The sequence below is a fragment of the Nematolebias whitei genome, chromosome 17 (genome assembly GCF_014905685.2).
Source record: "Nematolebias whitei isolate Nwh7 chromosome 17, NemWhi1, whole genome shotgun sequence".
Classification (NCBI taxonomy): domain Eukaryota; kingdom Metazoa; phylum Chordata; class Actinopteri; order Cyprinodontiformes; family Rivulidae; genus Nematolebias; species Nematolebias whitei.
In genome coordinates, this window is record NC_056514.1 from 38,699,523 (window position 1) to 38,712,097 (window position 12,575).

General features: G+C 43.2%; 2 protein-coding genes across 2 annotated transcripts in view; both read left to right on the plus strand.

The window, feature by feature from the left end:
- cdk5rap3 (CDK5 regulatory subunit associated protein 3) overlaps positions 1–4,715 on the plus strand; it is an 8,175-nt gene extending 3,460 nt beyond the window's left edge. Inside the window, exons 7-14 of the mRNA XM_037691651.1 lie at positions 6–142; positions 633–777; positions 1,875–1,973; positions 2,170–2,251; positions 2,339–2,427; positions 3,898–4,103; positions 4,254–4,425; positions 4,608–4,715. Of these exons, the coding sequence (XP_037547579.1) occupies positions 6–142; positions 633–777; positions 1,875–1,973; positions 2,170–2,251; positions 2,339–2,427; positions 3,898–4,103; positions 4,254–4,425; positions 4,608–4,673 (996 nt within the window). The 3' untranslated portion in view covers positions 4,674–4,715. The remainder of the gene's footprint in view (positions 1–5; positions 143–632; positions 778–1,874; positions 1,974–2,169; positions 2,252–2,338; positions 2,428–3,897; positions 4,104–4,253; positions 4,426–4,607) is intronic.
- Positions 4,716–6,640: 1,925 nt separating this feature from the next.
- On the plus strand, positions 6,641–11,811 carry nfe2l1b (nuclear factor, erythroid 2-like 1b). The gene is made up of 5 exons (XM_037691652.1): positions 6,641–7,198; positions 8,467–8,688; positions 9,398–9,487; positions 9,938–10,096; positions 10,314–11,811. Exons 1-5 carry the CDS (start codon positions 6,641–6,643, stop codon positions 11,685–11,687), a joined length of 2,403 nt encoding a protein of 800 aa, XP_037547580.1. The 3' UTR covers positions 11,688–11,811.
- The last annotated feature ends 764 nt before the right edge of the window (positions 11,812–12,575 follow it).

Consider the following 12,575-nt stretch of genomic DNA (forward strand, 5'->3'; position numbering starts at 1 on the left):
AAAAGGGGGACAATGTTCCACGAGAGCTTCAGGCTCTGGTGAAGGAGTTACCGGACGTCCTGGAGAAGGTCGGGAAGGACGCAGCTCAGTTGGAGGAGCACATTCAGCTTTACGCTGCTTTCACAAACTTCGTGTGCGACTGGTGGGTTCAGCGTGCACACTCTCCTCTTATTGCACGTACACAAAAATACGAGGCGCATTCCTTCGACCCGTGCACGCATTTTTAGTTTCTGTAGTTGTGAAAAGGATTTTCCCTACAAGCAAGTTTCAGTTTGTGCTTTTAATTGTATAAAACTGACTTCACTGCTATTTAAACATGTCAACACGCGTGTTTGGAGCTGTGTCGACTTTGTTTCTGAACACGCTCTGCAGACTAAACCATCAATCAAACTTTCTCTTCTTCTGTTTAAATTAAAATCTAAAGTCAGAAACTGGATTAAAGTGCTATAATGACCTGTGTTAATCCAGCAGAAAGCACATTAATTAATCAAGTTGGTGTGATTTGTTTTTTCTTCCTGTTGCAGCAGGTGGTTGTTGTTGTTTTGCATCTCGCAGCCCCCTCGAATATTTGGCTACAACGAAGTACATTTAATTTAATTTGGTCTGATGGACTCGCGTGTTGTTGTCTGTAGGTCTGAACCAGTCCTGCCGATGCTGACTTGTGCCCAGAAGAAGGGGAACGTAACGTTCTATGAGTGGAGAACGGGGAACGTCCCAGCGGTGGTCGAACGCCCGGCGGTGGAGGATGCTCCTCCGGAAGCTGGGACTGAAAACACGGTTAGTTTAATCGCTGAATCAAAGACTTAACCTCCATCGTGTTTCATCCAAATCTTTGACATTTTATGGCAGAAATATCTTTACCCCCCCGAGGCCCATTGAGATGATTTGATTTATCCAGTGGGTTCATATTCTTAGACTTTAACAGACATTTTTATCTGGCTTCTGCTCATTTTAGGTCTTTTTTTTTTTTTTTTAGTGCCAGTGTGGAAAAATACCGTATTTTCCACCGTACACGTTACACCACCCTATAAGTCGCATCAGTCCAAATATGTCTAATAAAGTGGAAAAGAACATAAATAAGTCACTTCACCGTATAAGTCGCATCTATTAAGCTGATTTGACGGTTGCTCCAGGCAGACGAAGGTGACGCTCTATGGCAAGCCGAATGGGTCATTAATGGCCACTTTTATCTATTACATGACACAACGGCATGCCATACAACTCGAGTGTCATCTAGCGGTTTAAAATGGTATTGTTCCATATTTTCAATGTCAGAATGAATAAACGGTCATATCTGTCAAAAATAGTTTATAAATGTGGAAAAAATCCATAATTAAGTCTCTTCGGTGTATCAGTCACAGGACATGCAAAAAGTGTGACTTATAGGCTGGAAAATACCGTACTACTTTTAATGATAGCCTAAGAAACACACAAGAAAATAAATGTTTATTTTAGTGCATCAAAAATGTCTTATGTGTTCAAGAGTTTTAATAAAGTTAAACGCAGCTTTTTAAAGTTCCTCTTTCTTTTTATACTGCATGTTCAATCCAACAGATCGCAGCCGTTTCTCAACGTCTCCCGTCGTTATGGAAATAAAGCTCTTCGTCTGTTTCACATTTAATTATTAATCTAATTAAAAGTGAGACGGGTGTTTTTCGTGATGCTCGGGTTCACATTGATCCGGACACGACCGTTACTCCACCGCTCAGTTTTCTCTCAGTTTGGGTCGAGGGCTTTTAAAACAAATCCTCTGATGTTCTGAACTCATTCGCTCACATATGATGAGCTTTTGTTTTGAAGTATTCAGTAGCTTCTGCTAAATGTCCGGCTGCAGCAGATATTTAAGCGACTTTTTAAAATGTGATTTGTTTTAGATCGACTGGGGGGACTTGGGGACGGGAGCAGACGATCTGGGTGTGAGCGCAGTTGGGGATGGGGTGGACTGGGGCATCAGTCTGGAACCAACATCTGGGGTAAGAACACGACTAGTCACCAAAGATCACGATCTAAACCTTCCAGCCAACTAGTTTTAAAGGTCATGTGAAGGTCGTCGTGCCTGTTGAGCTCACGTCCTCCTTCTTGTACCTGTTCGTGATGAATAAATAAATCTAACGGAGATGGGATTATACGAGGGACAACAAAATAAAAATGTCTTCTTGTCTCCATCAGGACACTGGTGCGGGCGGCATCGACTGGGGCGACAGTGAAGCCACTCCAGTTGAGATCGAAATTGTAGACGCGGGCACCGGATGTAAGATGGTTTTATTTTCGTGAAGTTTTCAAACGTACTCGGCTCCAGAGGCTTCTGGTCACTAAAGGTGAGTTTGTTTTGATTCAGGTCCTGAGGGCGTTGCGAGGGGGGAGGACGCTCTGAGTTTACTGGAAAACTCTCAGTCACGCAGCCAGTTCATCGATGAGCTCATGGAGGTAGAACTTCACTCACCTTTGGTCAAATGACTGAAACCTGCTAAATATTTCTACATCACAAAACATGAAGCTGTCGCTTCAGAGTCAGTGAAATAAACAAGTTTTACTCCTGATGAACAAAACATTTCACTCCTCACAGCTAATGATTATTATTTCAGCTTGTAGCAGCTAAACTATTAACTTTTTTGTTATTTAATCAGTTTTTACAATACATGTTTCTAATGACAAAAAAATTAATATCACTCAGAAGCTTTTTGGTAGAAGGCGAGGGCTGCCGAAAAACAGGCAAATTATATAAAAAAATAACATTTAAATTTGGAAAACTATTCCACTTTTTACCCATTGGTTGTGAAATAGTCATGTAGATGTAATATTCAGAGATTATTTATTAAACACTTCTATACGTGTTTAAAGACTCTGGACCATCTGATTAGATCCGTTTGCTTTTTGTTAAATTGGTTTAAAATAAAATGTTTTTATCATAGCACTGATTTGCTGTAAAAACAGCTTGAGACTTAATCAAAATAACCTGAATAAAATCATTTGTACCCATAAAAGTGGCTGATAATTAGGTGAATTTATCATAACTGTGATATTTAGTTGTTCATACTGAGGATATAAACACAAGGATCAATGGAGGCTCCACGTTTTGGATCCAGGTGCAGGATATTCACTTCTAATGTGGGTCTTACTCCACTTTTATACAAACTAACTGAAAGAACAATTTGCTGGAGTTATTAACGTTCGGTATAATCCATGTCTGCCTTCAAGCAGCCTGATGTTTGCAGTTTTTATCGCTAAAAATATTTATTCAAACTTTATGAGAAAAGGTAAAAATCAGAGCTGATCCCAAAAGCAAGCAGCATGAAAGTGATGTCCGTCGTAGAGCGATCAGGCCGTTCTCACGTTTAAGAGATGTAATAAACGAGCTAGAATAAAGGAATAAAAACCGCTGGCCCACATGTAACATGAGAGGCAACAAAATCAGATTTATCAAAGAACTCTGCAGAAAATCACGTTACGGGTCGGAAAGCGTCTTCGCTTGAGCTTCTTCTAGAGTCCGTTCTAAATCCTTCAGAAGAGGTTGATTTATAGCATTTTTATATTATTTATATTTAAAAATCCAACATTAAAAATTATAAGCAGTCTGTACCATGAGTTTAATATTAAGTCTAATTTGCCTGGCCAGTTTTTAAAGAACATTGTCTTTTTGTTTGTTTTAAAAAATACCCATGATTTGACCGACGCTATAAATAAAATAAAACTAAAATAATGTGATGTAGTCTCTCGTTTTAGCCCCAAATTACAAAACAGTTGTCAAATTGATTCTTTTAGCAAAATGAGCCACTCAAAGCGATCGTGGGGCGTTCGTCTACAACTGATTAACATTTGGAATCAACCCATTTCAAGATGGCCGCCGTAGCTGATCGTCACAATGTCAAATTAACTGGTTTTGTGTTCTGGTTCCAGCTGGAGGTGTTCCTCACCCAGCGCATCAGAGAGATGAGAGAGGAGGGGGACGTGGTGTCCATGAGCCAGTTCCAGCTGGCCCCCTCTGTCATCCAGAAGCAAACCCAGGAACACGTCAGGGACATGCTGTCCCAGGTGCAGGACCTTCTGGGCCGGCTCACCTCCCTCCGGATGCAGCACCTGTTCATGATCCAGGCCTCACCGAGGTATCACCTGAGCTTCAACACCACCTTCCCTCCTGCAGCGCGTAGAATCGGATCAGGACGCGCTAAAAGGCTCATTTTTTTAAATTCGACGCATACGGTTCACGACAGGTATTTAAGCTGCCACCTTATTTTGATGAAACGTGTGTTTAGGTATGTGGAGCGCGTGTCGGAGATGCTGAGGCAGAAGCTGAAGCAGGCTGAAGTTCTGGTGCTGAAAGCTGCGTCGATGGCCGAGAGGAGGCAGGACACGTTACAGGAGCAGTCCATGCTGGAGCCTCGTGTCGGCCTGCTGGCAGGACGCACCCGGGAACTCCAGAAACTGGTACTGGGTTACTTTTATTTATGTTCAACAGGGGGTCGGTACTTTCCAGGGTGGAGGTTGGTAGGGCTGCAGAAAATAAAAACTCTGTCACGTGATGTTGGTTGAAGTAAATGTGAAAACATCAGAAGCACACCTTTCAGCCTCGCAGGAATAACTGTTTATTGTTTGTTTGTTTGTTTCAGATCGAAGCAGACATTTCAAAGCGATACCACAGCAGACCAGTCAACTTGATGGGGGTTAATATTTAGAGGACTCGGCGGATGTCCACAGAAATATTTTGTCATAATCAACAGTGAAATAAAAACGGTATTTAATTTCAACCCGAGTTGTTTTGTGAATTGCAGCTTCACTCAAAAAAAGTGTTAAAAAAATTCCACAGACTGTACAACTTAAAAATGAACTCTAATTAAAGAAATAAATTACTATTTTCTTGTTTATAGATATTTAACATATTTAGTGAATGTTGGTGACCAATTTGTTTGCATTTGTGCTTTTTTTTATTAGTGTATCCTAAATGTACTACTTATGACTCATATTTTAATTAAAAATATATATAAATTTTAACATTTAGAGCCAATTCCCAATGTTAAAAAAAATGTTTTGACAGTAGGTAAATGCCAAAATACAATAATTTATACTCTTTTAAAGCATTTTAGACACTTGTTTGTAATAAAAAAAAAAAAATAACAAGTGTAATATTTAAGGGAAATTATAAGTTGAGCGTTAAATAAAAATGATTCTTAAATATATATTATTACACTTCACAAACTGATTCCATAATAAAAACCTGTTAATCAAAACATGCAAGGGGAATTTCCGTCGGCTGATGAAAGCTTACAGACTAGAAGGTTCTGCGCATGCTCCGTGTGCGCGCGTGTTTTTACAGCGTGCTAGGCTAACCCGGCCAGCTAATAATTTTGCAAGTCATGGTGGGCCATTCAGTCCGGACAGGCTGGAGAATGTTTAAACAGGAAGCTCAGCGGAACTTTTAATGAAACCGGACTTGATTACCGGACCCAGGTAATTGTGGACTTGTGAGCATGAAGAGAAGGTAGCTCAATCTTCATGCGTAAGTATAATAAATTAAGACAATTTAATGAATTATCGCGTGCGCCGATACATGGGTGTAGTGTGTCATGGCACAAACTAAAGTCCGCAGACATAATTTGACCATAAATTGTAATTTATTGGCTGTGTACCGCTTTTTATCGTATAAGTTACTTTTTTAAGTAGCTACATTATTACGTTAGGTAGTAGCAAAGTAGCACAAGGCTAGCAGTGTTGGGTTTGACAGCTGAACGTTTCTCCAAATCCCGCCCTTGCTTCATTCCTATTGGTTTGGGTCTGCTGGAGTCATGTGACGTTGCAGCCGTCGAGGACTGTAAGTGGCTGAATTGTCTGTCACTCATCTTTTCACCACTTGTTGCTAGGGAGATTGTTTGACACCCTCTAAGGGCGAAAGTAAATATTAACAGAGGCACCTGTCACTTTTTGAGCTAAACTGAGATGGGAAATAACCAGTGTTGCAACACATCTTGTAATTAATACTTAATTGAGTAAGAAGGTGTATGGTTGTAGCCGGGTGGTAAAATATAAGGAGGCTAACGGCTATCGTAAGGACAAAGATAGGCGCAGCTGTGCTGGAGGAGGGAGGGACCCTGCCTGCCGCCTATCAGCTATCGTTGGAGCGCGTGAGAGCCAGTCCGGCGAGCTTCCTCGACTCTCTCATTCACCTTCAGCATCATCCCCCAGAAGTAGTTGTCCTGTCAAGGGTGGGGTGATGCGTGGCTCTGTTTTCATCATGTCTGCCCATCTGAATATCTAAGACTGAGGCTTTGCGCGGCGACATTGTCCTGGCAGGATGGAGAGGTTTCAGTGGGCCAGCAAGTCCTGTTTTCTTTTATTTACTTGTGTTTAATACAAATGTAGGTAAGATCTGCGAGCTAGTATCTGTTATGATTGTAGTGTGCGAGCTGATGAAGTGCTAAAATGTGATTTGTGTTTGACAGGAATGGGAAGAAGATACCCCGAGAAGTGGAAACCTTGTCTTGGACCTCAAACCCCTTTCAAAGTTACTTTTGAAGACCTTCTGCCCTCTTATGTTTGCATTTTTGTTTCCATTTTTTAGTGTGAGCAGAGCGTTGTTAATCCAAGATCGTCTGCCCCTTTTTTGTTCTCATTTTTTACTTTCATTTTTTTGTTCCTTTGTAAAGAAATGCTTTACCTGAAAAAGTACTTCACAGAGGGCCTGATTCAGTTCACCATCCTTCTGAGTCTCATTGGGGTGCGGGTGGACGTTGACACCTATCTCAGCAATCAGTTGCCCCCGTTAAGAGAGATCATCCTGGGGCCCAGCTCAGCCTACACCCAGACGCAGTTTCACAACCTCCACAACACGCTGGACGGCTATGGGATCCATCCAAAGAGTGTGGACCTGGACCATTTTTTTACTACACGGCGGTTGCTAAACGAGGTGCGCCAGCTGGATCGCCTCTTTGTGCCCAGTACCGAGCTCGATACCTGGCTAGTGCATCGTGACACCGAGACCGTGGTTTCAGCCAGCAGTCAGTCCAGCCCCAGTATAACCCTGGACAATGGGGCCAGCCTAGAGGACATTAACAACATAGACCCTACCCCGGCCATGAGGGGAGGAGGTGGAACACCTGAATCCACGTACAACTTGAACGCAGCGGACAGCAGCCTGGGAGCCGTGGCCCCAGAAGGAAACCAGGAGCAGGGCAACAGAAATGGCAACGACGACCTCACCAAAGAGGTAAAACTACTTCTCTCTGGAAAGCTGAGAAAGAAACAGAAAACACTTTTTTTTTTTAACATATATCACAAATGGATATGCACATTAATGTCTGGGGAATTAAATTCTTGATTTTGTGTAAATTAATTGACGACTCTGTTTAAAGGTACTCGGCGCAAAGTTACAAAGACGAGTTCAGAATCAAATTCATAACGTAAGAAACCAAACACTCGCAATTAATTTCTCCTGTTAATGGTTAACGTGTTGAAAACCTATATGCAATATTTGTGAACGGCTGCCAACAACAGAAACAGCCAAAGTGACTGGAAGTGGATCAAACATTAAAATTAATGACCGTATTTGTTTATCTACACAAACTACAGTCGGCCTAATGCAGGTCAGTCACGCGGCTCAAGCTTCCACGTGGTTTTCAGCTAATTCAGCCGAGCGATTTGTTTATGCTGCATCTCAGACTTCCATATGGATAAGACTGGAAAACTACTGGAGTGAATGGTTTCAAATCGCACCAGATGATGCAAATCAGGATAACCTTCTTTTATTTTATTATTGCAATAAGTACATTTTTAAAGCTTCCAAGTTAAACAGTAGCTTTTTGTAGCTTATTTCACAACACATTTGATCTAACAGCCTGAATTTGTTTTTCGTAATTAATTGGCGAAGATTTAAAGTATGACGTTCTATTGTACCGAACATAAGTTTACAAATGGAGTAGAAATGACATCACACTGCAAGTGTTTTTAGGTCCACACCCCTGGTTTTTTAAATCTGTATTAGTGTCAGATATTTTTAGTCAAACCAGTTGAGTTACATTTATAACAGCTGGTCACGTTTATGTTCATGAAGGGCGCAACTTTAAAAACTTCCTTCCTGTGAGCCTAACAGGACAGGAAGGAAAGATGTTAGTTTTATTACATTTAATTGTTGTTTGCATTACATTTGATAGCTTCCTATTGATACAAGCACTTAATGGACAAATTGAATTTGATTTCACACAAAGCCACAGATTTTCTTTATTTATTCATTGCTTTCTTACGACATGAAAACCACCATGCCAAAGTGTTTTATATTTGTTTGTCATCGTCTGTCGCATCATGTGCTGTTCTAAGATTACTTCAGCACAGACACAAAAACAGATTGCATAAAAAGGTCAAGATTTTCCATTCAGAGCTTTCCTTTCATGAGTTAACCATATCACTCATACATTACAAAAACACAACACTTGTTTGTGTCCAGGGCCTTTTTATCAGCAATTCTCTGGGTTCTTTCAGGACATTGACTTGATAGACATCCTATGGCGACAGGACATTGACCTTGGTGCTGGAAGAGAAGTGTTCAGCTACAGCAACCGTCAGAAGGACACCGAGGAGGAGAAGCCCAACCCTCAGGAGAACAAAGATGGCAACGAGGAACAAGAGAGCTGGAGGAACGGCATAAACTTACAGGGGGCTCAACCGGTGGACGGGGAGACGGGAGAGAGCATCCCAGAGCAGGTTTGTAAAGACTAAATGTTTCCTTACGAGCCGAGAAAGGACTTTGAAAACATGCAAATATGTCCTGTTGAAAGTTTAATTCATATTTTTGTGTTTGTGTCAACAAGATTTATTAAAGCACAGGAGCAGCCCATAAAAGAAGTTTAAATTATTTTCAGGTATCTGTCTTATCAGCAGACGTGCAGTTTTTCTTTTGAGCATCTTTGGGGGGGGAGAGAACAATAAGACAAAATGGGCAGTGCAAATAATTATTCCTGTGATTCTGAAAGAGCTTCAAGAAGAAAAAGAAACAGCCGGTGTCTAAGACCTTCAGAAAGACTTGACGTATTGCTCAAGGCCACTTTAAAAATTTTAAGTATGGCTCCTTGGAACCAAATCATTGTAAGAAAACAATCATCTCAAAGCTTTAACAGAGTGCTGTGGATTGATTATAACAAACCAGTGATCTGCAGGGAAACTGGGCTTTGGCATTAAAAAGATGTTCTGCCATGTTTCACCCTTTTTATAAACGCCTTCTTATGAAGCCTTTCAAACGATCTTCTTGCATAATGGCTTGCAATTTGATTCCCCCACATGTGTCCGTGCGGTGCAGCAAATGATGCAAATTGATAGTTCAGTCTGTCAGTGAGTCAACTTCATAGTGCGTAGAAATAAAATGTGAAGGGCTAAGTCTCCTCATAGCATGTTCTGGTGCTGGTTGTGTTTCCAGCTGACAGGTCTTGGCTCACAGACTTCACTGTCACTACAGGAGTGCTTGAGGCTGCTGGAGGCCACGTTCCCTTTTGGAGAAGAAGCTGAGGTAAAAATATAACTCTCTTCACCAGTTCACAGTCGTCTCATGCACTGTTCAGAAACATTCAAGTGCATTATAAAATGCCTATTAGAACGTGTTCTCTACCGAAGGACGCAGCAGATTACATCAAACCTTCACTTTGTCACAATAATCCCTTTCTGAGCAGCACGTTGGTGACAGAGGGAAGGAAAGACTCTCTTTGAACAGGAAGTGGTGAAGAGCTCTGTTAGGAAAATATGGAACAATGAGATCTCTGATATATGAGATGGAGCTTGGTTGTTCAGAACTTTGGACGTTAGAAGTATTTAAAATGATTTTCTAAATTTTACAGGGAGCCACTGAAAAGAAGCTAAACTAGGAGACATTTTGACTTCTGTCGTGGTGCATGCTTTGTAAACATTACTGCCAAGTTACTGTGGCTTTTAGTAACGTTCCCCAAATTTTCTATTACCGTAGTTTCCGGTCGCAGTTGTTAACCCAGAAATACAAGTGTCCAATGAGGAGGTTCCTTCCACGTCTCAGAGCCTCCTCCTGGCGCCTCCGCTGCCCCCAGCTGAGCCACAGTTGGACCTGGAGCAGCAGTGGCAAGACATCATGGCCATCATGGAGCTGCAGGTAAGATTTCATTCTTCAAAGAGATTTCTTCAAACTTTTGGATCTTAAAACTGTACGAAAGTGAAAATGGGACTCTTCACGAAAATGTACTAATTTGTTAACAATATTTTGGCATCAACACGTGAAAATGCATTTTTCTGCTTAACGAAGATCATTTTCATTCAAATACGAATCATTTTTGTTTGTTTGAACTCTTTTTTTTTTTTTTTTCCCACAGGCGATGGAAGTGAACGACACTTCGCTCCAAACCAGCTCCAGCAGTGGGAGCACCACGAACGAGACACCCGACTCCAACACGGTGGGAAACTTTGGACTTTCCACACGTCCCACACCAGTAAACCAGGATGTGAGCCTCCACCAGGCTTCCCTCCCCAGCTGCAGCCAAGACTTCCCCCACATTTTCAACCCTCAGCTGGACTCTGCAAGCGTCACCCCACGGCCCAGCATGCGCAGGCTGTCCTCCAGCAACTCCACCAACGTCAACTCCACGTTTGGAGCCACTAACCTGACTGGGATCTTTCTCCCGCCCGTAAACAGTTCCAGCAACGTCACATCTGCACCCAGCTTGTCCGATCCATTCACCACTCTGCTGGAGGAGTCCATGCTGGATGAGATCAGCCTCCTGGACCTCGCCATGGAGGAGGGCTTCAGCCAGGCTCAAGCCTCCCAGCTGGAGGACGAGCTGGACTCAGATTCTGGTCTTTCTCTGGACTCCAGCCACAGCCCGGCCTCCCCAAGCAGCTCTGAGACCTCCTGCTCGTCCGCAGCTTCTTCCTCCTCAACTTCTGCCAACTTCTCTGAGGAGGGAGCTGTCGGCTACAGTAGTGACTCTGAGGTGGCCACCGTGGAGACAGAGGAGGGGGCCGTTGGGGGTTACCAACCTGAATTCAGCAAGCTCTGCCGTATGAGCTACCAGGACCCCTCCCAGTTTCAGAACCTCCCTCAGCTCGACGGCATCGGCCACAATCACACTTACAACCTGCCGCTCTCCTCTGCCTTCGCTGAGCACCCCGAGCTTCCCGTTTCGACCGGGAAGAAGACGGTTCACAGCAAACACAGCTCGAAGCTTCAGCCTCCTCAGGACCTGCTCGACAAACACTCGAGTCGTGACGAGCGCCGAGCGCGGGCCATGAAGATCCCCTTGTCCAACGAGAAGATCATCAACCTCCCCGTTGAAGAGTTCAACGAGCTCTTAGCCAAGCACCACCTGAGCGAAGCCCAGCTCGCCCTCATCCGCGACATACGCCGGCGCGGCAAGAACAAGATGGCAGCCCAGAACTGCCGCAAGCGCAAGCTGGAGACCATCATAAACCTGGAGCAGGGCGTCCAAGACCTGAGGCGCGACAAAGCCCGTCTGCTGAAGGAAAAGATGGAGTTCCTCCGCTCCATCCGGCAGATGAAGCAGAAGATGCAAACTCTGTGCCAAGAGGTTTTCAGTCAGCTGCGGGATGAGGAGGGCCGGCCCTATCCTCCCAGCGAGTACTCGCTGCAGTACGGCGCCGACGGCAGCGTGCTGATCATGCCCCGCAGCGTGACTGCCGCTCAGCAGAACCGTAAGCCCGAGAAGAAACAAAAGGACAAAAAGAAGTGAGGGCGGACACATTCTATCACTTTGCTAAAATCAGTAAGAAAGATTTGTGCAGACGCGAGAGAGATGCCCTTTTTTCTTTGAGAAGATTCTGTTGGAAGAAAAATGGCGTTACTGCTCCTCCTGCTTTACTTTCTCCCTTTTCATTCTGTTCCTGCGTTTTCCTGGAAACATCTTTGAAGCAGAAATAGCTCCTTGAGTACCGTTTCATACATTAGACTTGAAAAGGAGGAATAGAAAAGGACAAAAACTGCACTACTAAAAGGAATATTAGCCGCTTTTGTTCCTTTTTGCACCAAACCACTGCAGACGGAGGCTCGTACGGTGGACTGACGCGGAGGTAAACACTGGAGATAAGGACGGTTGGATACCTATGCACTGAAGGTTTAAAGAACGATCAGATTATATCCCACTCTAGAGACTTCAGTCATTTTTTAAAGTAGATACTGAGGCTTTTAATTTTCAAATCTTCAGGCAAAGAACAGCATCTTATGGTTGTGGGTTAAGATACCAAAGGATGAAGGAAGTCCCATCTTTATAGAATGCCGTAACACCTGTACTAACCAAAGGTTGTGTGGTGCGTCACCTGATCCCTGTAACTCTTTATCTGTAGGTTTGTCCTGCTAATTCTAGTTTTGAGTGGCGGCATCAGGGTTTAGAACCCCCTCCCCCCTAAAACAAGGACCAGATGTGATGGTAGCAAGTTGAAATGTTGGGATGAGGAGTGAAGAGGCGGAGTGTTCGCGGGTAGCAACGTCTATAAGAAGTCCAGAGCGGGGGGGGGTGAGTAGGTGAAGAACAGAGGAATATTTTTGGGAGGAGGCACACTGCGTTGCAAAATGTATCAGCTTTCTTATAAATTATTCATAGCACTGTAATTTGTCTTTAAAA